General features: G+C 43.4%; 1 protein-coding gene across 2 annotated transcripts in view; it reads right to left on the bottom strand.

Moving 5' to 3' along the window:
* Window positions 1-201: 201 nt before the first annotated feature.
* The window catches only part of slc27a6 (solute carrier family 27 member 6), a 67119-nt gene continuing 42458 nt past the window's right edge, over window positions 202-24862 (bottom strand). Inside the window, exons 5-11 of one of the 2 annotated variants that reach the window (XM_047373595.1) lie at window positions 19060-19254; window positions 11034-11124; window positions 10894-10919; window positions 10721-10809; window positions 5661-5758; window positions 2036-2166; window positions 202-1125 (exon numbers count right to left, since the gene is read on the bottom strand). In XM_047373595.1, the coding sequence (XP_047229551.1) occupies window positions 949-1125; window positions 2036-2166; window positions 5661-5758; window positions 10721-10809; window positions 10894-10919; window positions 11034-11124; window positions 19060-19254 (807 nt within the window). In that variant the 3' untranslated portion in view covers window positions 202-948. Of the gene's footprint in view, window positions 1126-2035; window positions 2167-5660; window positions 5759-10720; window positions 10920-11033; window positions 11125-19059; window positions 19255-24862 lie in introns of both variants that reach the window. The other variant, XM_047373594.1, reaches the window with a different exon arrangement.

Raw genomic sequence — 24862 nt, 5'->3', positions numbered from 1 at the left:
CTATCCAGGTGCTGGTAATGATACCTAATGGGTCTGTGAGGCATTCTCTGTGTCTTTGAGCCTGCCTGTAAACCAGTGGTCTGCTTATGAGGCCAACTATTCCACCCTCTGTTGTCATTCTACATGTGGCAGCTACTTGCAAATCAACTCATTTACACCCATCACCGGTCTGCATGTGGACTAAATTCCTTACAAATCAGATCATTTCTTCTGGAAGCAGAACTTTTATTCAGTGATTTCAAAGGGATTATACTTAATAAATATATTTATCACTTTTGTAGTAAATATGGGAAAAAAATTTTAAATAAGGAATTGGTTTCTGGATTGTCATGTTGTAGTACCAGAACAAATTTTAAAGTCCCTTGCACATGGTAAGCAGGAGGAACAGCTCTGTGATCATACCTTTGTATGCATGAATGCAAAATAACGACAAATCGGCCACCATAATGTATGAGCACAGATCACTGTGAGCCTGTGTGTCACACTGAGGCTTGGAAGCCTGAGGAGGGTTTTACAGCAACATCTTTATGCAGCCTTCTTCAAGATGTCAGTCTTCTGTAACTTTAGCAGCAACTATAAAATCTTGAAAGGTTCTTCGTGAAAACATGTTGACACTGTGATGCGTTACATCTCTTTACATAGACTAAACTAAATTTGAATTACGCTTCTTCTTGCTATAAACGTCTTTGTGAATTTTAGGGGTTAAATTCATGATTCTATAATTTCACAGGACATTAATTTAGAGCGATAACATTCAGATTCATATTGTTTATCAAAGTAATTCAGTAGACAAAACTGTCCACAGCTCCTCGTGTTCTCTTCTTTGCTGACTGAACAATCTTTCACAGTGATTCCAGACAAAAAAATACAGAACAAAAACACAAGCTTCATTTTTAGCTCTTTTGGACACTCAGTTCAATTATGTCTCCATAGTCATACATGTGGTTTCTATAGCTTGCGTCCTCCATAGACGATGTCCTGGTATATCTGGTTTGTTAGAGGAATGTAGCTCTTCTGTTGGTAGTCCAGCACGTAGAGTGGATCAGCGATAGTTTTTGGGTTGAAGCCGCTCTGCACCAGTTGGAACTTTTGTTGTTTAAAAGTGCTTGTTGTTTCCATCACCTTCTGTGGGTTTAGACAAACAGAATTATATTCTGCCAGAGGAAACAGAATTTTTATGATGAAAGTGACAATGCAATATAAAAAATTGCTATAGCTGTGCAGTTTTAGTATTTTATAATTGCATGTAGAATATTCAGGGTATTAGGGTCCACTCTTTTAACTGCGTGAGCATCATTTCATCTTTTTACAAATTGTAAACATACTGAACATCAGTTCTATGATAATGATCATGAAGCTGAGAAATACTGAATAACCCCTAAGCCTACTCAAGGAACCTAAGTAACATAGAACTGAGGACAACAATACAGCATAAGGGTTTGATAAGGTCATATAGAAATTGATTACTAAGAATTATTACTGCTTAATCTTACTCTTTGTCTTGGATACATTTTACAAATGTTTATTGAAAATTATATTCTTGTTAGCTGCTTTCCTCTTGTGTACAGTTGTATTTAGGAAAATTTTAAAGCATCAAACACTTCCTCCAAAACAACACTAGATGGCGGAATCCACATAAACCAAAAATGGAGAGAATAGCCTGACTGGTCTCCACTGTAAAGTTCTACCATTTTTATTTAGTATAGTTCCCACTTTCAGAGGTATTCCACATAGAGTAATGCCTGATTATGAAATCATTCAGCCAGAGATTCATCCAAACTTAACTTTTGCAACAATAGATTCAAAACGATGTTAATTGAAAAGTTGTTATTCTAACATCTTTTGTCTTCCTGAAAACCAGATATTAGGATCTTTTGCTAACAGGCAGAACATGTTACCCTCCTGGTTCATTGTGCACAGACAGGGTGTGATGAGAGGATCATACAAGCAGCATAAAACACACAGCTGCACATTGAGCAGGATTTTTAGCATGGTAGAAAATCATCAAAAAACTATCTGGATATCTTGTTTTTACCTGAAGCCTTACAAAGAGTGGACGGGCATATGTTGGAAGATCTCTGTTGGCGTGTTCAAACAGTTTCTTCTCGTCAAACGTTAGCCCGGGTCTTACAATCAAGGCAGCCATTCCTGCCCTGCCCTCATGTCCTGTGAAAGAGATTTGTCAATGCAACGTCTATTTTCTCTGTATTCATTTGTGATCAAGAATGTACAGTGCCTTGCTAAAGTATTCAGCCCCAGTGAACTTTTCAACCTTTTGCCACATTTCAGGCTTCAAACATAAAGATATAAAAATTACATTTTTTGTGAAGAATCAACAAGAAGTGGGACACAATCGTGGAGTGGAATGACATTTATTGGATGTGTCAAACTTTTTTAACAAATAAAAAACTGAAAAGTGGGGCGTGCAATATTATTCGGCCCCTTTACTTTCAGTGCAACAAACTCACTCCAGAAGTTCAGTGAGGATCTCTGAACGATCTAATGTTGTCCCAAATGACTGATGATGATAAATAGAATCCACCTGTGTGTAATCAAGTCTCTGTATAAATGCACCTGCTCTGTGATAGTCTCAGGGTTCTGTTCAAAGCGCAGAGAGCATCATGAAGACCAAGGAACACACCAGCCAGGTCTGAGATACTGTTGTGGAGAAGTTTAAAGACGGATTTGAATACAAAAAGATTTCCCAAGCTTTAAACATCCCAAGGAGCACTGTGCAAGCAATCATATTGAAATGGAAGGAGTATCAGACCACTGCAAATCTACCAAGACCCGGCCGTCCCTCTAAACTTTCATCTCGAACAAGGAGAAGACTGATCAGAGATGCAGCCAAGAGGCCCATGATCACTCTGGATGAAATGCAGAGATCTACAGCTGAGGTGGGAGAGTCTGTCCATAGGACAACAATCAGTCGTACACTGCACAAATCTGGCTTTTATGGAAGAGTGGCAAGAAGAAAGCCATTTCTAAAAGATATCCATAAAAAGTCTCGTTTAAAGTTTGCAACAAGCCACCTGGGAGACACACCAAACATGTGGAAGAAGGTGCTCTGGTCAGAAGAAACCAAAATATAACTGTTTGGCCACAATGCAAAACGACATGTTTGGCGTAAAAGCAACACAGCTCATCACCCTGAACACACCATCCCCACTGTCAAACATGGTGGTGGCAGCATCATGGTTTGGGCCTGCTTTTCGTCAGCAGGGACAGGGAAGATGGTCAAAATTGATGGGAAGATGGATGGGGCCAAATACAGGACCATTCTGGAAGAAAATCTGTTGGAGTCTGCAAGAGACCTGAGATTTATCTTCCAACAAGACAACGATCCAAAACATAAAGCCAAATCTACAATGGAATGGTTCACAAATAAACGTATCCAGGTGTTGGAATGGCCAAGTCAAAGTCCAGACCTGAATCCAATCCAGAATCTGTGGAAAGAGCTGAAGACTGCTGTTCACGAACGCTCTCCATCCAACCTCACTGAGTTCCAGTTGTTTGGCAAGGAAGAATGGGCAAGAATTTCAGTCTCTTTATGTGAAAACTGATAGAGACATACGCCAAGCGACTTGCAGCTGTAATTGCAGCATAGGGTGGCGCTACAAAGTATTAATGCAAGGGGGCTGAATAATATTGCATGCCCCACTTTTCAGTTTTTTATTTGTTAATGTTTGACACGTCCAATAAATTTCATTCCACTTCACGATTGTGTCCCACTTGTTGTTGATTCTTCACAAAAAATTTTTATTTTATATCTTTATGTTTGAAGCCTGAAATGTGGCAAGAGGTTGACCAGTTCAAGGGGGCGAATACGTTCGCAAGGCACTGTAAGCATCATGCCCTTTGACAGAGAGTTGACAGAGATTTCTTTTAAATATACTATTCTGGTCAAAGGTTTTAGAACAACTTTCTAATTTTATGTTTTTTTTTATGTTTATGGCTAGTTACATAGCAGATTGTCACTTCAAGCATCAAGCATTTGGATTGGCTGAGCAATGAAGGTAGACCTAAAGTGGTTGGTGTTACTCCCTATGTTGTCGTTGCAGTGGCGCTGATGTGGTGTGTTTGTGTGGTTGCAGGGCCGCGGTGGGGTCTGTCGGCCCTGGGTGCATGCTGCTAGCCAGGAACTGCTTGCCAGAGTTTGTCCCATCATGGTGTGGAGTCTGGGGGTCAGTTGTGAGTTCGGTGCTTGGTGGTGTCTGTTGCGCTTGTGGGCAAAGGCTGGGGTGGCATTGCGTGGGGTCCTTGCCTAGCCGACGCAGCATGCTGCATTGTGGAGTGGCGGGATGCGACGAGGGTGACTGGAGCAGGGCTGTGTGCGGCTTTTCGGGGTGGAGCTCTCCTATGATTGGGCTGATCCTTTTCTGGATCAGCTTAGGCCCCCCATCAAATTATTTTGTCCTTCTCTACCTTTTTCTTTTTTTCCTCACCTCTCTCTCTTTCTTGCTTCCTTTTTTTTCCCCGTTTCCGTGTCAGTGTCTATTGCTACTGAAATAGTCCCAAAGCAACGTTTTTACATTATATATATATATATATATATATACATATATATACACATATATATATATATATATATATATACATATATATATATACATATATATATTAAACAAAGCATTATAGCGTTAGCTGTAATGCTCCACCTGTGAAAGTAAAGAGGTTGGGCTTCTTCTTGGCACTCAGACAAGTGTGTGGAGGGACCGGTGAAGGCTTATGATACATCCTGATTCTGCCCAAGAACATTGACATGAATAAACAGTGGGATTGAAATGTATGATCCAGGCAGAATGTCTTGAAGATCTGTGGGTGTCGCAGCATGATGGAGCACTGTGTCAAAGCGAAAAAAATATAAAGGGACTCAAAGATCAGTGATATTTCCAATGCCAGATTATAACCCCAAGAGTTTTCAAACCAAAATGGACCTAGTGTTTAAAGGGCTAGTGTTAAAACCGGTTTTTACCTGGTTCTATAAAAATTCCAAACCTAATTTAATGATGCGCTCTTAAACAACAAACAGTGTTTCACAATCCTAACCAGCTGATCTCTGTTTAGTAGCACCAGCACAGCAGGTAACACAGCACTAAGAGCAGGCTTTCCTAACTCTACCTGATTACCCTATTAGTGTTTTTACTCTGTTTTTGTCTTAAATAAGGCAGACTAAAAACATAACTAAGATGGGAGTTTTAAACCTAGATTTGCGACATTTTGATTAGATGCTTGTGTTCATGGGCCTGCCTCTAGCTCCTGACGAAAGCAGTTCTTTCTTTCTTCTGGCTTAGAATAAAGTTGGTGATGAGAAAGAACTAGTTTATTAGAGCCACAGTCTGCAGCTCCAGAGACACATAGAACCGGTCCTAAGCAAGCACTTGCATCAGTTTAGCACTTGAACTAGTTTGGTGGAATTCCCATTGAGAATATGTGATCAGTTCATAAAAAGCAGTCAGTACTTGGTCCAGACGTTGAGTATCAGCACAATTCAGAATGAATCACAGTGTTTAAAGCTTTAAAGACCTTATTTGTCACTTTATAGTTTATAGATGCTCATATCGGAAAGATAGCTACTTGAAAATCGTTACCATTAATAGTAAATATGTTGCTAAAGGAGATAGGAAGAAAGAAAATAACAGCAAAGACAGAAACATTACCTGGTACTTCCACTCCATACACATTAACTTCTTGAATAAAATCTACCATCCCAAGAATCTCTGTCACCTCTGTAGTTGCAACATTTTCACCCTTCCACCTGAGGTTGGAAGACATCAAAGAATTCATATCAGACACAGCTTGTAATGAGTGTGTAACCTTTTTTCACAGTGTCTAAATGAATTAAATTACAATAAAAAATGAATCATTCTATATGAAATGAATCATTCTATATATCATCTTCTACACTGCCATCATTCAGTCTGTCCTGTCTTCATCCATCTCAGTGTGGTTTGGTTCATCCACAAAACAGGACAGGTCCAGACTGCAACGAATAATCAGGACTGCAGAGAGAATAATCAGAGCTGACCTTCCCTCCATCCAGGACTTATACAGGTCTAGGGTCAAGAAAAGAGCTGCCAAAATCTCTGCAGACCCCACACACCCTGCACATAAACTGTTTAGAGTTTTACCTTCAGGCCGCCGCTACAGAGCACTGTTTACTAAAACCAGCCGCCACAGAGACAGTTTCTTCCCCCAGGCTGTTTCTCTGATGAACATTCAATAGAGTACAGAACAACAGCATACAGATGTTGCAAATGCACCTTTTTTATTAGATATCTGTATATTGTACATTGTAAATTGTAAATTTGTATATTCTGTAATGCAAAAACAGAACAAAAGAGCAAAGTGTACCGGAGGCAAATTCCTTGTTTGTATGTACGAACTTGGCAATAAAGCTGATTCTGATAAAAGAGGGCCGAATGAAAGAACAAACAGGGAACAAGTGTTTAAGGTTTGACAGAAGGACTAAAATTACTAAAACTTTCAAACGAGTTGCCAGAAGGTATGATCTAGTTAACATTGTTGAGAGTCATCTGTAGGACGTACCTGACAAACAAGTATTTATAAAATGATTCTGTTCTCATAACTTCTAAGGACTAAAGCGTCAGCTATTAATTGACCGGTGCCTGATGCCACAGCAGACCTTCAGAAGTACAGTAGAATCTATGGCCCGTTAATCCTACAGTAGATACAGTGGACACTGGGGCAGTGCTAAATCCAGTTGGAAATGCACTCTAGACAGACTAATGATGGCTTCACTCAGACCACCTTCAGATGTGGCCTAAGACACTTTAAAGTGCACTTTACCACTAAGGTTGGTTATAGTGCCAGGTGTGATCTCTTGCTAAAGTAAAGAGGACGCATGTTTTGCCAAAATCTGAATGGGCCCCAGTAGCTTAACAGATCATGTCTGTTTTTGTGCTTAAAGAGATCCCCACTGAATGTTAGATGAGTAATTTAAGGTATTTTATATGATCTTAGTCTCTATGAATGTAATATGCATACACATATACATATACATAGGCTCTGATCTTCAAAAGACTCTAAATAGGGGTCGCTAAATTGCTTGTACAAAAAAATTATTGCATGTGCAATACGTGGGCATGTTCCATGCAATCTTCAAAGACTGCATGTGCAAAAGAGGTGGAGAGCGCCCCGTTTAAATGAGGAAATTGCATGTGCTACTGGCTGCCTGCTAACACCCCCACCAGAACTAGAGGAAATCCTAGAGGACGGACCAAGTGAGGAAAAAACTACATTCTGCTTCGTCTTTAATCGGAATGATAGGTTTACAGGCTATTGCGCAGGAAGGCAGAGCTGTGTGTCATCAGTGTGCACACGGAGCAGCTGGTGTCTGGGCTGACAAGACCACAGAAGCACACACAGCTTGTTAACTGTTGCTTGAAGTAACTCGCAATTGCAGCTTAGAAAGTGGACAGTCAATATTAATAAAAAAGACAACCACGTCTGTCAAAGAATTGAATAGATGTTTGCCTCCATTGAATTTTTAATTCTTTTCAGAGACTCACCGTGTTCTTATTTTTGAGTATCTGTTTGAAGAGTTCGAAGTTTATAATAGGCAGCTGCAATACTTAAGCCTGCACGTAATATTAGCAAAATAAATGTAGTTTGTGGTAAGAGATGGTTAGCTGTATATTATTATCATAAGTTTTTTCACCACATGTAAAGTGATAATTTTTCACCTGCTAAAAAGTGATTTTAGCATCCAGTTCGCAAATGAAGGATTTAATCTGCCTTATAATGTCTTTATTTCTTCCCTATTAATTATATTATTAACATCAAAGCACAGTGGGTCCTTGACATGATGTGCAATGCAGTTATACAGGCTGTGTGCGCTTCTCTGGAAGATGATCAGGTTTGTCCACGCTTCAGCAGCAGTTGATCTCACTGACACCGATGGTGCGCTGGATTTATCCAGATGCAAGAAAAACAAGTGTTGCAACGAGTTTTATCATAGGATATATGTCATGGCTTCGGTTTGTGATTGGCTTCAAATCAGAGCTTAGATAATCCTATATAGAATCTTCTGTACTCATCTGTAAGGTCTGCGGTGCTTGTCGCGGGTCGCTCCTTGCGGGACCCGGCCGGGCCAAGCCCGAACGAGAGACGCGAGGCCATCCCCCAGTGGGCCCACCATCTGCAGGGGGAACCGTGAGGGACCGGTGCAAAGAGGATTGGGTGGCGGACGAAGGTGGAGACCTCAGCGGCCCGATCCTCGGATGTTTAGGCTGGCTCTAGGGACGTGGAATGTCATCTCGCTGGGGGGGAAGGAGCCTGAGCTTGTGCGGGAGGTCGAGAGATATCGACTAGAAATAGTCGGGCTCGCCTCCACGCACAGCGTGGGCTCTGGAACCCATCTCCTTGAGAGGGGTTGGACTCTCTTCTACTCTGGAGTGGCCCACGGGGAGAGGCGGCGGGCTGGTGTGGGTTTGCTTGTTGCCCCCAGCTCAGCCGTCTTGTGTTGGGGTTTACCCCAGTGGATGAGAGGGTCGTATCCCTGCACCTTCGGGTTGGGGATAGGTCTCTGACTACCTATGGGCCGAGCGGTAGTGCGGAGTACCCGGCCTTCTTGGTGTCCCTGTCGGGGGTGCTGGATAGTGCCCCTCCTGGGGACTCCATTATTCTGCTGGGGGACTTCAACGCCCACGTGGGAAATGACAGTGACACCTGGAGAGGCGTGATTGGGAGGAATGTCCATAATGAACACCATGTTCAAACATAAGGGTGTCCATCAGTGCACTTGGCACCAGGACACCCTAGGCAGGAGGTAGATGATCGACTTTGTTGTCGTATCATCAGACCTTCGGCCACATGTTTTGGACACTCGGGTGAAGAGAGGGGCTGATCACCACTTGGTGGTGAGTTGGATCCGCTAGAGGAGGAGAAAGCCGGACAGACTTGGCTGGCCCAAGCGCATAGTGAGGGTCTGCTGGGAACGCCTGGCAGAGCCCTCGGCCAGGGATGTATTCAACTCCCACCTTCGGGAGAGCTTCGACCAGATCCCGGGGGATGTTGGAGACATAGAGTCCGAGTGGACCATGTTCTCCGCATCTATTGTCGATGCTGCTGCCCGTAGCTGCAGCCGTATGGTCTGCGGTGCCTGTCGCGGCGGCAATCCCAGAACCCGGTGGTGGACACCGGCAGTAAGGGATGCTGTCAAGCTGAAGAAGGAGTCCTATCGGCTGTGGTTGGCTTGTGGGACTCCTGAGGCGGCTGACGGGTACCGTGAGGCCAAGCGTGCTGCGGCCCGGGCTGTGGCAGAGGCAAAAACTCAGGCCTGGGAGGAGTTCGGTGAGGCCATGGAGAAGAACTACCGGTTGGCCTCGAAGCGATTCTGGCAAACCGTCCGGCGCCTCAGGAGGGGGAAGCAGTGCTTCGCCAACACTGTTTATAGTGGGGGTGGGAGGGTGCTGACCTCAACTGAGGACATTATCGGGCAGTGGAAGGAGTACTTCGAGGATCTCCTCAATCCTGCCATCACGCATTCCATGGTGGAAACAGAGGCTGGGGACTCGACTGGAAAAGGGTGGCTTGTCCTCTTCAGGTTGGAGGGGAGTTCCTGCCTCAAGTGGAGGAGTTTAAGTATCTCAGGGTCTTGTTCACGAGTGGGGGAGAAATGGAGCGGGAGATCGACAGACGGATCTGTGCGGCTGCCGCAGTAATGGGGGCACTGTGCCGGTCCGTTGTGGTGAAGAGAGAGCTGAGCCGAAAATCAAAGCTCTCAATTTACCGGTCGGTCTACGTTCCTACCCTCACCTATGGCCATGAACTTTGAGTCATGACCGAAAGAACAAGATCCCGGATACAAGCGGCTGAAATGAGCTTCCTCCGTAGGGTGGCCGGGCACTCCCTTAGAGATAGGGTGAGGAGCTCGGCCATCCGGGAGGGGCTCGGAGTAGAGCCACTGCTCCTCCACATCGAGAGGAGCCAGTTGAGGTGGCTCGGGCATCAATACCGGATGCCTCATGGACGCCTTCCTCGGGAGGTGTTCCAGGCACGTCCCACCGGGAGGAGGCCCAGGGGACGTCCCAGGACATGCTGGAGGGACTATGTCTCTCGGCTGGCCTGGGAACGCCTTGGGCTCCACCCGGAGGAGCTGGAGGAGGTGTCTGGGGAGAGGGACGTCTGGGCGTCTCTGCTGAGTCTGCTGCCCCCGCGACCCGGTCCCGGATAAGCGGAAGATGACGAGTACGAGTACTCATCTGTTTTTATTATTTTTAACAACCCAAATCTGTTGACACATGTACAGAAGATTTTCTCTGTCCGTCGTCTGTGATTCTATCTATGCCTCCTTCAGGCAATCACATTGGGGGTGATGAGGGATTATATCTGCATCTCCTCCTCCTATAAATGTGTATTGAGTCATTATCTTGTGTTTTTCATATTCATGAAGGAAAACCTGCTAAAATGTTTGTGCCTGCTGTTCTGCTGATTTTACACATGAAATCCGATTAGCACCTCGTTTGTACATCAGCTTTGCAGATGCAAACAGGTTTGCGTGTGATTTTGTACAGGCAAACATTTTGAAGATCAGGCCCTGAGTGTTTTTTCTGAGATAATACACTAGGGGCCAAATAAACAAAAAGCAAGCAGAAATAATAAAAAAAAAAACCATCACCAAAACTAAAATCAAAATCATGTAATTCATAAGAGCTCCTAGTACATTGGAAGGTGTATAAAACATCTTAAAGTCTACCTGAAGGTGTCTCCTACTCTGTCTCTGAAGCAGATAAAGCCATCCCGATCTTCTGCCATGAGGTCACCTGTGTTAAAGTAAGTGTCCCCCTTAACAAACACATTCCTCATCAGCTTGTTCTCAGTCAGCTGCTTGCTTCCAGCGTATCCAAAAAAGGGGCTAAGGGTGCTCACCTTGGCCAGCAAAAGCCCTGTCTCTCCTGAAAAGAACATGAGATAGTACAGAACAGAACCAAATAGAATAAAATTGAATAGCAATTAAGGATGAGACAAAGAGAAAAATTTAAGGAAATAGTTTTAAGTTAAAACCTTACCCTTTTTTACTCGCTGACAGAAACCATGCTGATCCTTCACTAGTTTGTCTTTAGCCATGTCATACTTAACCAGATCATACTTGAACAGTAGCTACAGAAAACACCAAAACAAAGACATATTACATGAGATTCTAGCACAGAAATCAGTTTTAATGGTGGCAAAATAACAGTCAGCATACACCAAGGATGAATGCAAGCCTCACATTGGGACATCTGTTTATTCCTTGGTTGAGCGCAATTACAAAATAGGTGTAATGTAAATGTTCTGCTGTATGGGATCCTTTTAGATTTATGCTTCCCATCGTGATGGCAACAACAAAGGCGCAGCAGACTCAGTAGAGACACCAAGACTTCCCTCTCCCCAGACATCTCCTCCAGGGGGAGCACAAGGTGTTCCCAGGCCAGCCGAAAGACATAGTCCCTCCAGCGTGTCCTGGGCTGTCTCCTGGAGGCATCCGGTATAGATGTCCAAGCCACCTCAACTGGCTCCTCTCGATATGGAGGAGCTTCAGCTCTACTGTGTGCTCCTCCCGGATGGCCGAGCTCCTCATCCTATCTCTAAGGGAGTGCCCGGCCATTTTAGCTACTTGTATCCAGGATCTCGTTTTTTCTGGGGTCATGACCCAAAGTTCATGGCCATAGGTGAGGGTAGGAACGTAAACCGACCAGGAAATCGAGAGCTTCGGTTTTCGGCTCAGCTCTGTCTTCACCACAATAGACCAGCACAGCACCCCCACTACTGCGGCAGCCGCACCGATCCTTCTATCGATCTCCCAATCCATTGTCCCCTCACTCATGAACAAGACCCTGAGATACTTGAACTCCTCCACTGGAGGCAGGAACTCTCGTCCAAACTGAAGAGGGCAGGCTTTCCCGGTCGAAAACCATGGCCCGGCCGCTTTACACTCGGCTGCGAACCACCCCAGTGCATGCTGTAGGTCTTGGCTAGAGGGGGCTAGCAGGACCATGTCATCTGCAAAAAGAAGAGATGAAATCCACTGGTCCCCAAGCCAGACTCCCTCCGGCCCTTGGCTGCGCATAGAAATCCTGTCCATAAAAGTTAAACATGGACAGCTGTTCAAAGCATTCCAAAGCTGCCTGTGATGTTGGATGGAGTCTGTAGAGTGATCAACACTCAGACTGAAATGTTAGAGAGCAGAATCGCAAGCTGGACACGATTCTTGAACAGAATCGCAGCCTTGCAGCGGTTGGACTCAGAGGTTAAAGGATATAATCTTGGAGAAGTTGTACGCTCCAGATCTGCGGAAAATACCAGAAATTTGGCTATTTCGATTCGCAAATGAGACATACCAGTAAAACTCTTAAGGTGGTTGGAAATTCACAACTGCCTGAACCACAACATTTATTGTTTTTCTAAATCCGGCGCCCCAACGTGGCCTTGGCAACGTCTGCTAACTGGTTGTCGATAAAATATCTCCTGGATGTTATATAAACACAACACTCTTCCCCAGCACTCCCCTACCAGCTGTGTGCTGATAGGACTATGCGGCTGATTGATAAAACTTCCACCTCTCTTCTCAAGGACAATGGCACTTCTATCAGTGTTGACAGTCTAATTCTTGCAAACACACTCAGACTTATATGTATCCGTCTCGTCGTCTTCCGCTTATCCGGGACCGGGTCGCGGGGGCAGCAGACTCAGCAGAGACGCCCAGACGTCCCTCTCCCCAGACACCTCCTCCAGCTCCTCCGGGTGGAGCCCAAGGCGTTCCCAGGCCAGCCGAGAGACATAGTCACTCCAGCATGTCCTGGGACGTCCCCTGGGCCTCCTCCCGGTGGGACGTGCCTGGAACACCTCCCGAGGAAGGTGTCCAGGAGGCATCCGGTATAGATGCCCGAGCCACCTCAACTGGCTCCTCTCAATGTGGAGGAGCAGCGTCTCTACTCCGAGCCCCTCCCGGATGGCCGAGCTCCTCACCCTATCTCAATATGTATTTGTACCCTTGCTAAATCTTTACTTATGTGTGTGCTGCTTACCCCTGGTGAGGTATTTTGTACTATTTCAGACTCTATTTGGCTAAGAATAGTCTGAAATATGATTTATTTCCCTCCCATCTTACTTTACCTAAATGTGTGATTTCATTACTTTTCATAGATTTTCAGATTTCTCAGAAGGATTACCAGCAAAAGCCAATTATTATTAGTATTTCAAAATTTTACTACAGCTGTTTTTACACCAATGACCAGAGATTCTTAGATTTCCTAGAAGGATTCATAGATTTTAGATTTCTTAGAAGGATTGTATTACAACAATTTCATACCAGTGAAAGCCATACATTATTAGTATTTAAAAAGTTTGGACCTACCAGTGACCCAGCTTCTCTACTTAGACTTCAGTGAGTGCCCATGACTGTTACTATTTGAATGATGGGACCACAGCTGCCTCATACCAGCAACCTCAAGGATTAATATTATCATTTTTCTTCTAGCACAGGATAAATTCCTTATCACAAAGGACTTAATTAGCTGATTACCTCTATTAGAAAGATTGGATTAGAACCAGCTCTTACCAGTAAACCCCCAAGGATTATTAATGTCATTTGATTTGTTTTTCTGTTGTTTGATTTTCTGTATCACTGTGATGTTTTTCCTCGTGTACAGCACTTTGAGTGCCTTGTTGCTGAAAAGCGCTATATAAATAAACTTGACTTGACTTGACTGATGAACACTCCTATGCTTGAACATGGTGTTCTTTATGGACAACCCGTGACTAGCACAGAAGTCCAATAATGAAACACCACTCGGATTCAAATTGGGGAGGCCAATCCTCCAATCATGCCTCTGCAGGTGTCACTGTCGATTCCCACATGGGCGTTGAAGTCTCCCGGCAGAAGAACAGAGTCTCCGGGAGGGGCACTATGCAACATCCAGGACGCCAAGAAGGCCGGGTACTCCGCACTACCACTCGGCCCGTAGGCCAAAACGACAGTCAGAGACCTGTCCCCGACCTGAAGGCGCAGGGATGCGACCCTCTCATCCACCGAGGTAAACCACAACACGAGACGGCTGAGCTGGGGGTCAACAAGCAAACCCACCTGCCCGATCCTCTTTGCACCAGTCCCTTATGGTTCCCCCAACAGGATTTGGGCCCACTACGGGATGGCCTCATGCCTCTCATTCACGTTTGGCCCTTCCGGGTCCCATGAGGAGCCACCCAGGCACTCCAGGGTGGGAAACTGACTCCGCCATACCGGGCAACATCATGTGCCTCGATTTTGTGGTCCTCATAAAGGCGTCTTGAACCACATTTTGACTGACCCATCACCCAAAGTCTGTTTGCCATGGGAAACCCTACCAGGGGCATTTAAGCCTCAGAAAACGTAGCGTCTAGGATCATTTGAGCACTCAAACCTCTCCACCACGTTAAAGTGGCGGTTTAAGGAGGTTGATTACACAGTCAGTCTTCAGTCTTCTTTCTTATTTTTGAAACCAAAAAGTAAAAGATTGTTATAAGACAAACTTAATTAAAGTAGGTAAAAATTAATTAGCCAAGAATATACTATTTAATTTGGAAGTCAAAAGACTACATAATTTCTGTCCACACTAGCAGAGATTTTTAAAAATGATTTCCAAAGTGGAGCTTTGTAAAAACTCAATTTGGGGTGCAGATTCGCATCATCCAGAATCAAGAACAACAGTGGAGCCATTATTCCACATTTGTCCTTCTTCTGTTTTCCTAAACCTTAAATGTAAGCTGGAAATGTTAAAGACTGAGATGAAACAGCAGTGTCAGAGACCGCAGAGTTAACACTGTTTTGAGAGCCTAGCACTCCTTTAGCCATGCTCAGGATCTACCTTTGCATTTTAATATACACAATGAGTCAAATAAGTCAACTTTAGGAAAATATGAAATTGTAATACCATTGTTGAATTATGATCCAACCACACTTCACTTTTCCACCATTGTATTGTCATTACCATTTGCCTTGAGCTTTGGCATCTTGGCCAAATCAAATGTTGCCATAAAATGCAGTGAAAGTCTATTTAACTGGAATATATATTATTTGCAAGTAGAGTGTGAACTCATGGCCCACCAAACACTGCAATATGTTCTTTTGCAACTAAGACACTGAAATCCGTGAAACAGTGATGATTACGATGATTCCAATTTGATATCTATATAATTTGATATATTGAGCAGCTCTAGATGATGTAATCACTTTCGGCGGACTGCACAGGTCGTTTTGAGTGGAATCCCAGATAGTGTGTAGGAGAAGATACTTTTCAAAATGAAGGAAATTAGAAGAATTAAAAAAAAATGTCTTGAGTAACGAGGTCCTCCACCAGCATGTAGTGTCACTCTGCAGTCCCTCTTTCTCCCCAAACATTCAAACCCTTCTTCACAGGTAAACAGTTAATAACTATTATGCTTTTATACAATAAAGGATTTAGAACTTTGTTAATTATTTATGGTAAATTATAAATTGACAGTACTTAAACAGAGCTCTTCTAGTCTTACTTTGTACTTTTATCTCACACATGTATCACAGGCTAAAGTCTTAAATCAGGTAAGAAGCGCCTACACAGCCAGCAGCTAAGATTATAAGACTGGCTATAGCCTTACTCCACAAGAAATCCACTGAAATGTATTTGAAGCTATTTTTAGGTCACAAAAGGGTTTATCCACTGTTCAAAGAGTAGTGGGGCTGTCCTTTGTGTAGGAGGATTGGACTTCTGTATATAACTAATCCTCCAATTGTACAGCACTTTCCAAAACTCTACCATGTTGTCTTTTCTGGCTTGATAATGAATTCAGGTAACAATACATCAATGTCAAAAGAGTTTCTATAATGAAACAAGTACAGGAATTAACAGTTATTCCTTATTTTAAACACCCAAACAGAATTACATTCTGTAAAACTGTAAATTCTGCTAATATGACAATTAAGGTCAGTTTGTTTTATAACATTAATTTTATAACTATCTTTTATAACATATATTGAGACAGAAGCAGAGGCAGTCTGAAAATAGCTGAGGTCAGAGATTATAGCTAAACAGATAAGAGCCACTCTTTTGTAACGTCTCTAATACCTACAAAAGCTTTAGAAAAGCCAGTTCTTGGCTCATTCTTTCCAATTTTGCTAACAGGCTTAGAGAGAAGCTTTGCCAACAAAGGTAATTTAAAAGGTTAAATATGCTGCTCTCTTATGGTGCTGTGTTCTTGTGTTTCAGTTATGTTAGTATGAACCGGTTCCCAATAATTTGAAACACTGAAACTGAAAGATTATTTTTCTACACAGATTTTTCTAGCATGTCAGCTGTCTAACAGTTGCATCCCTTTGAGCTCCAATATTCATCATAGAAATCCTTTAAACTTGTGCCCTTATATTACAAAACCTCCCATTTTTGGCTGAAAATCCTGAAACTGAGACCGACAAAGTCACATACTCTGTCAGCTGTTATCAGAATGTGAGACCAAACTTAATGGACAGCATTGACATAAAAAGACTTTTTGTATACTAAATGAATGAGAAAATCCATTAAAGCAGTTTGAGATTCACAATAAAAATTTTTTGACAACAGCCTGCTCTCGGTGGAGGAGGACGCTTTTTCTCTGTCTCCCGCACCCCTCCCATATCTGCCCTGCTTCAGCTCTGTGTCTTGTCTTCTTTTTGGAGCCTCTTTTTGCATATCCTCCAAATTCTGATTTATGGATTTGGTCAGCTGGTCTCTCAATGTAATTGATCAAATTTTCTCCATGAGAAGACAGGGTGGAGGAGAGCCAACTTGTCCAGAGGGGATGTTTTTCTCTGGATACACAATGGACTCCTGGCTCCTGGAGGATTGTGTGTTTGTCAATAATGTCAGTCGAGGATGTGGAAGATGTGTATATAATTGGATGTTTGATATCAGGATTTCTGCTTTTTGGAGTCAGCGGTTTCCTGGCATATCGAGAAATTCGGAGAATGTCAGCAGCTGTTCTGGCAACTGTGAGGCTGCCTGGCATGTGTGATGGGATCTTCAGGGCAATCAGCACTCAGACTGAGATGTTACGTGAGCTGAATCGCAGACTGGATGTAATCCTTACACAGGATCGCAGGCAGGTTGTGGTTCCTGGACTCAGGGGTGAAATGGGATAAATCTTGGAGAAAGTTGTTCGCTCGGATCTGGCGAAAGACCAGGAATTTGGCTGTTTGGATTCGCCTTTGAGAAGAACCAGCGAGACTCTCAAGGCTGACAGAAAATTAAGAGTCAGCCTAACCCAAATAATTATTGTTTTTCTTAATCTGGCTCCCCTGCACGGCCTTGATGGCTGGCTATCTTCAACCTCTCCTGGAAGTTATGTAAACATGACGCTCTGCTCCCTCTGCCCCCTCCCTTCCCTGAGGACATCTGTGGACCTGCTCAGAACTTTGTGGCCGGTTGATGAACATTCCAACGTACCATCAAGGACAATGGCCTCTGGGACAGTGCTGCATACACTCACTTGCACACACACCCCTGCTCAAGATAAACATATGCACCCCCTCACACCACCTTCACTGTTTCCGGCATGTTGTTTTGTAAACTTGTTGCTTCTTTGTGCTGAGGTTTTTTGCAATTTCAAACTGTATCCTGCTAAGGATAAAGTGTGAAATATGATTTTTTTCCCTCTACTTACCTAATGTGGCCTCTTTTCTTATCTAGCAAGAGCAGCGCCTGTGAGTGGGCAGCGAATCCTCGGTGACCCGTCCCCCCCTTGTCTTGTGTCATGATGTATGTTTGGATGGGTTGTACTGGACTTCTAATTTCCCCTCGGGGATCAATAAAGTATCTTTGAGATTATGTGACTGTTTGTAATTCACTTTTCATGTCAGTGGTGATTTGATTAGATTAGATCAGGCATTGTCATTTTCAATAAATGGATGGGACATCCATCCATTAATCTTCTGTTTATTTGAGATCAGGTTACTGGGGTCGTCCTTCTCACCCAGTGACACTCCCTAGCTCATTTTGGAGTATCACTAGGTAAACCCAGGCCAGAAAGGATATACAGTTTTAACAATGTGTTCTGGGACTTACCCAGGTTCTACTCCCAGTGGGGGTAATAAAAAGGGAGGAGCCCATCAGGAATCCTTATCAGATGAAGTGGTAAGTGAATATCTGCCACTATCCCGTTCTTTCTGTCATGATCTAAATCACATGACAGAACAGTAAGAGGTAAGAGCCAGAACATAGATAGAACTATAAATCGAGATGTTTTGTAAATTGGATGTTTTGGCCCACATCTTTCTTCACCACAACAGGCTGTAGCAACTCCCACATAACTGAGAGGCACCAGTCTGTCTATCCATCTCTTGCTCATTCCAACCATCCTTCTCAAGAAGAGGAGACCTAAACTCCTCTGCTTGAGGCAGAGATTCTGACTCAAAACCAGAGAGAGCAGTCCATATTTTTCCAGCATAGAATCATGGTTTTAGATTTAGAGGAGATGGCTCTTGTCCTGGCTGCTTCACACTTTGCTTCAAACAGCAAAGAGGAGACCCTTGAATCCACAAAACACATATGGAACAGACAAACAAACTCCAATGCCCCCTTCAGAAATTTTGCCAGATCTGATCCACTGTTCCACAGCAAGGATGACAGCCACAGAAATCCTCCTAAATATGACAGTCAGTTGGACCATCTGTTGGAGCCTTTTCTCCAACACTCTAGAGTAGACCTCCCCAGGAAGGTTGAGAAGTGTGATCCCTCAGTTATTGGAACAAAGTTACAGGTTCAATGTTTTAAAGACTGGGACCACCAACTCTGCCACTGTACTAGCTGGTACCAACATGCTAGCTCGTAGGAGGTAGTACACTGGTACCAGCTAGTTCAGCTGCACTAGTTATGGTGGTGCACCACGGTAACTAGCTCATAGTTCTCATGGTGCACCAATGAACATCCACTTACACTTACAGAAGGGATGAAGGGAAGGAAACGTATATATTTCGATTCAATTGCAGTTGGCAACAGATGCATTTGACCAGGATGTGGATATTGCTGCAGTTTCAAACTGACATTTCAGATTAGTTTGAACACTCACCCTGTAGAAGAAGTTGGAGCGACCGACAACTCCAATCCTGCCAATGTGGTTCATGAAACACAGGTTTCCCTCAGTTGAGCCATACACCTCACACATCTTTATGTTACCAAAACGAGTCAGGAACTCTCGCCAGACGTCTTGACGCAGTCCATTCCCAACTCCCATTCGAACCCTGTGGGCCTGATCCATTTCTGTCTGATAGAGGATGAAAGCTGAGGTTACCTCAAATAATACATGACAGAGGACTGTTGTGGTTATCTACTTGCTTCTTCCGCTATTAGGGTTACAATTCTTATATTGTAGGCAAAGTTTCTGCTTCTACGATTTAGTCCCATGTGTGATCTGACCCTGATTAGGAATCAGCTGGAAAAAGATCATGAGGATATGAGAACCTTGAATAATCTGAATAAATAAACTCACACAAAGATTTAAAACAAAAATATACAGCACAATTCATTTGGTTTTAGTCAGAACAGAAAAGCAACAAACAGTTATTTCTACTGCAACTTAAATAAGATAACACTGATTATCATGGTTATATTATTCATACCATGTATTTACTGTTATTTTGATACATAGATGCAATAGGGAGGGAAGAGAAACAGGTAACAGGTCACATACTACAAAAAAAGTTTGACATCTTTTCTTTTTTAAAAGTTATTTTCAGCTCTTGTGGCCTTTATTACCTTTGCAGAGTATTTTTTAGACAGTAGACAGAAAATAGTATGGAAAGAGTGGGGTAAGGGAGTGCAGAAAATGTCTATGGGCAGGGATTCGATCCCACAACAGTCTGTATCGAGGACTGAGGCCTCCATACATTAGCTTGCTTAACCCCCTACGCCATCAGTGCTGTGCCCATGTCCACCTTTTCTTAAAGACATCCAGCTGAACTAAACCTGACATTGAAGATCAAGTTGAAATAGCTGGTTCTATTTCTTCCCTACTGACCTCCAGGGACTGCACAAGCTGTTTCTTTTTCAGATTACCATTGTTCCCCAGCAACTGGTATGTTTTATTCCTTGTTTAAATTTGATAGATTAATTGACTCACCGGAGGTGTTTTCTGCCCATGCTGGGTCCTAGTTTCTCCTCATTTTGTTTTCACTGTTCGCTTTATGTTGTTGCGTTTGATTAATTTAATACACTCACCGGTAGCGTTTTCTGCTCATGCTGAGTCCTCAACAAGTTTCTCCAACAACTTTCTCCTACTGTCTGGTAGCGTTTTCACAATATAAATTGCAGCCGCCTTTGTGGTTCCTCCATCGGAGGAGTACATCCATGAACTGCATGCCTGTTGGACGGATGCTAGAGCATTTTCCTGTCTAACAACTGATGGCAGAGCCCTTGCTGCTATGCAAGAGGCATCTCGGTTTGGGTTGGGGCAGATGCCTGCGGTGGAGTCTGTCATTGCCTCCATCATCCCTTCTGATGAGTCTCTGTTGCCCAATGCCCGTTATTCTTGGCCACAGTGTCGTGTTACGGACGACCTGCTCTGCAGGGCCTACGACTCAGGGGCCAGGATGGGCCGGCTTGCAAACTATCTCTCTCATCTGATGCTGGGCCTTTCCTCATCTTTGGAGTCTGTCCCTCTGGACCATTCAACGCAGGGCATGGTTGATGAGTCCCTTCAGGCGTTTGCTCTGATGACGAGGGAGCTTGGTCAAACACTCTCAATGCAGGTTCATGCTCGGCGTCAGGCCAACTGGCGTAGTTGCTGACTGAACCCTGTAGGTGGACTCTGAGAGCTCTCCCTGTGGTTCCAGAGGAACTCTTTGGCTCTGCTGTGCTTAAGGCCCTGGAGCGCACGGCTCAGGCCACCTAATGCAGCAACAGCTGATCCGGATCCAGAGCCGGGCCCAAGATTGGGTAGGAAGCAGGGCGTTGGGGTCATCCATTTTGTTCGGGCAGTTTGACATGCGCAGCTTAACAGACGTTGCAGCTCTGACGTCACCCGGGATTATAAAAGCGGAAAATAAACTTTCGTTGCCATTTCCAGCGTGTCTCACGGGACGACGCATCAGAGGCCCATATCTGGAGAGACAAAAGCTCGCAGGCAAACCTTTTTTCTCAACACCGCCATTCCCAAAAGAGCTTGAAAGTTGGAAATCTGTCTGATACAAGAAGGTCAGAAGATTCATATACCAATCGAAGACCACGCCCGACACCTGGCACAGGTGAAAACCCACAAAGATTTTATTTCCAAGGAGATGAGTATTCCTCCTTGTTGATTTAGTCGACTAAACGGTTCTTCATATTTTACCCTCTTGGACAGATGAGAAGTTTACCGGTTTTTTTTTCTTTTTTTTATTGATCACGGACTGACCACCCCCCCACCTTTTTTCGACGTCAGAGTCAAAGTAATTTCGTTCTTTTTTTTTTTATATTAAATTGGATATGTGCATTTAGAAGTCTGGGCAGGGTGAGGCATAGTTAAGGTGATTTAGAATCACCAGTAGTTAATCCAAGGTATCAAGTTATTGCATGCAATACTGATTGAAGTGTTTTATGCAGGCTGTGGTTTTGGCCCCTTCAAGGCCTGGTACCAACTTCTTCCGATATGGTGGGGAGGTAGGCCGCACAATGGCTAGTGTATGGGCACCATCCACTAGGACCGTTTATACCAACAAATGGGCACTCTTTTAGAACTGGTGCAATGTTGAGGGACTAGACCCCTTACGCTGTCCAGTTTCTGGCATACTTGCCTTCTTTCGGGGGCTGCTGAATAAGGGGCGGTCCTAATCCATCTTGAAAGTGTACATGGCTGCCATTTCCCATTGGCATGTAGAACTGAGTGGTTGCTCTTTGGGCCGGGACAAGGATGTTGTGCTGTTCCTGAGAGGTGCCAGGCGGTTGCGTCCACCCACACGTCCTGTGGTACCTGCATTGGACTGGCAGCGAGGTAAGGCGTATTCGTCACTTCCTGTTTTCACTGTTGCACTCAGTGGATTGTTTGGTGTGCGAAGGCTCTCTCGATTGATCTGATTTCTCTTTATTGTGATATCTCTGACTTGTTCTAATACATAAGCAAATTTAAACACATATTTTCTCGTAGTGGTTAGGGGTCGCTAGCTTAGCGTTAGCTCCACCATGGCAACTCGTTCTGCTGTTTCTTTCTCTGAGTCTCCTCCTCTCTCCTGCTCTCTGTGTCAGATGTTCAGTTACTCCTCTGCCTCCTTTAATGATAATGGTACATGTAATAAATGTAGCATTTTTGTAGCTTTTGAGGTAAAGGTGTCAGAATTTGAGGCCCGGCTCCGCTCAGCATAGAGCCACCGAGGGTAGCTGCCCGTAGCGTACGTAGAAAGCATAGTCCTAGATCCCAGCGCACAGGTCACAGATTTTTCCCGCTCAGCGACACACCCACTGAGAAGCCGACTTTGGTAATTGGCAGCTCCATAGTCAGAAACGTGGCACTAGAGACCTCAGCAACCATAGTCAAATGTTTGCCAGGGACCAGAATGGGTCACATCAAATCCTACCTGAAACTGCTGGCTAAGGATAAGCGTAAATACAGTGAGATTGTTATTCACGCTGGCGTTAATGACACCCGGTTACGTCAATTGGAGTTCACCAAAGTTAGTGTTGCTTTGGTGTGTAAGTTTGCCAAAACAATGTCGGACTCCGTCATTTTCTCTGGTCCCCTCCCTGATCTGACCAGTGACAACATCTTCAGCCGCATGCTGTCATTCAACTGCTGGCGGTCTAGGTGGTGTCCAAAAAACGATGTGGGCTACATTGATAATTGGCGAACATTTGGGGGAAAACCTGGTCTGATCCGGAGAGATGGCATTCACCCCACTTTGGATGGAGCAGCTCTTCTTTCTAGGAATCTGGCCGAATTTATTAGTTCTCCAAAACTCTGAACACCCAGGGTTCAGACCAGGAAGCAGGGTTGTAGTTTAACACTCCTCTCTGCAGCTTCTGTACTGCAACCCACTCATTACTCTATTAAGACAGTGCCTTGCCCACGACCAAAATTAAATAGAAATATAATCTAAAAGGAGGAAATCATGAAAATCTCATAAAAATAAACACAACTCAGACTGCAAAGAAAAATAAAACAATTAAATGTGGCCTACTGGACATAAGATCTCTCTCTTCAAAGACTTTGCTAGTTAATGACTTGATTTGTGACAATTGGATTGATTTATTTTGTCTCATAGAAACCTGGCTGCAGCAAGAGGATTATGTTACTATAAATGAGTCAACTCCTACTAGTTATTTAAATTTTCACATACCTTGAAATACTGGGCGAGGAGGAGGAGTAGCAAACATCTTTCAGTCTGATTTATTGATTCACTATTAATTGGTCCCAGACCAATTAATAGCTACAACTCTTTTGAATATTTAATCTTTAGTTTTCCTCATCCAAATTGCAAAGAACTAAAACCACTTCTGTTTGTTGTTTTGTACCGTCCACCAGGTCCTTACTCTCAATTTTTAGATCAGTTTTAAGATCTTTTATCTGATTTGGTGTTAAATACAGATAAGGTTATTATAGTGGGGGAGTTTAACATTCATGTTGACACTGAAAGTGATAGCCTAAATATAGCCCTTAATGCTATCTTAGACTCAACTGGCTTTGCTCAAAACATTAACAAACCCACCCACCTTTGTCTTCATTCTCTGGACCTTGTGCTGACATATGGCATTGAGTGTAAAGAAATAACAGTATTTCCTCATAACCCTGTCCTGTCTGATCATTTTTTTAATAACCTTTGAGTTTAAAACTGAGTACTCCACACCTGAAAGAAAATTTCATTATAGTAGATCATTATCAGACAATGCTGTAACAACCTTTAAAGAATCTGTTCCACTTTTAATTCCCTCATTACCACAGAAAAACACAGTGGAGGGCAATAATTTTGTTTCTTCCCTTTCACAAATTGATTCTCTTGTCCATAGTGTTACTTCCTCATTGGGTGGTGCATTAGACAACGCAGCCCCCTTGAAAAACAATGTAATTCTTTATAGGAATCTAGCTCCCTGGTTTCCTTCAGAGCTGAATACTGTAAAGCACAATGTGTAGAACCTCATCTGTGTTTGGACTGTTTTGATCCTGTGGAGCTTTCTGAGTTATCAAAAATATTAGCTTCATCTAAACCTTTAACTTGTATGTTAGACCCAATCCCAACCAAATTATTTAAGGAAATGTTCCCTCTGATTACCAGCCCCATTTTAGATATGATTAATCTATCCTTAGTAAATGGACAAGTACCACAGGGTTTTGAGGTAGCTGAAATTAAACCTTTACGTAAGAAACCTTCGCCTGATTAAGTGGATTTAATAAATTACAGACCTATATCCAATCTTCCGTTCTTATGTCAAATTCATGAGAAAATAGTTGCTAATCAAATGTGTGAGCATTTACACAGCAATGATCTGTTTGAAGAGTTTCAGTCAGGTTTTAGAGCTAATCATAGTACTGAATCAGCTCTTCTGAAAGTCACTAATGAGATTCTCCTAGCCTCTAGATAATGGACTTGTGTCTGTACTTGTCCTGTTAGATCTCATTGAGTTATTTGATACAGTCGATCACAATATTCGTTTAGAAAGGCTGGAACATGCTGTAGGGATCAGGGATACAGCACCAGGCTGGTTTACATCTTATTTGTCTGACAGATTCCAGTTTGTTCATGTAAATGATAAATCATCTTCAAACTCCAGGGTTAATTGTGGAGTAACACAGGGTTCAGTACTTGGGTCAATTCTCTTCACTACATATATGCTTCCAATAAGTAAAATTATCAGGCAGTATGGGATAAATTTTCAGTGTTATGCTGATGATACTCAGCTTTACTTAT

The sequence above is a fragment of the Girardinichthys multiradiatus genome, chromosome 8 (genome assembly GCF_021462225.1).
Source record: "Girardinichthys multiradiatus isolate DD_20200921_A chromosome 8, DD_fGirMul_XY1, whole genome shotgun sequence".
Classification (NCBI taxonomy): domain Eukaryota; kingdom Metazoa; phylum Chordata; class Actinopteri; order Cyprinodontiformes; family Goodeidae; genus Girardinichthys; species Girardinichthys multiradiatus.
Note: the sequence above shows the minus strand (reverse complement) of the source record. Positions and strands in the feature narration are given on the sequence as shown.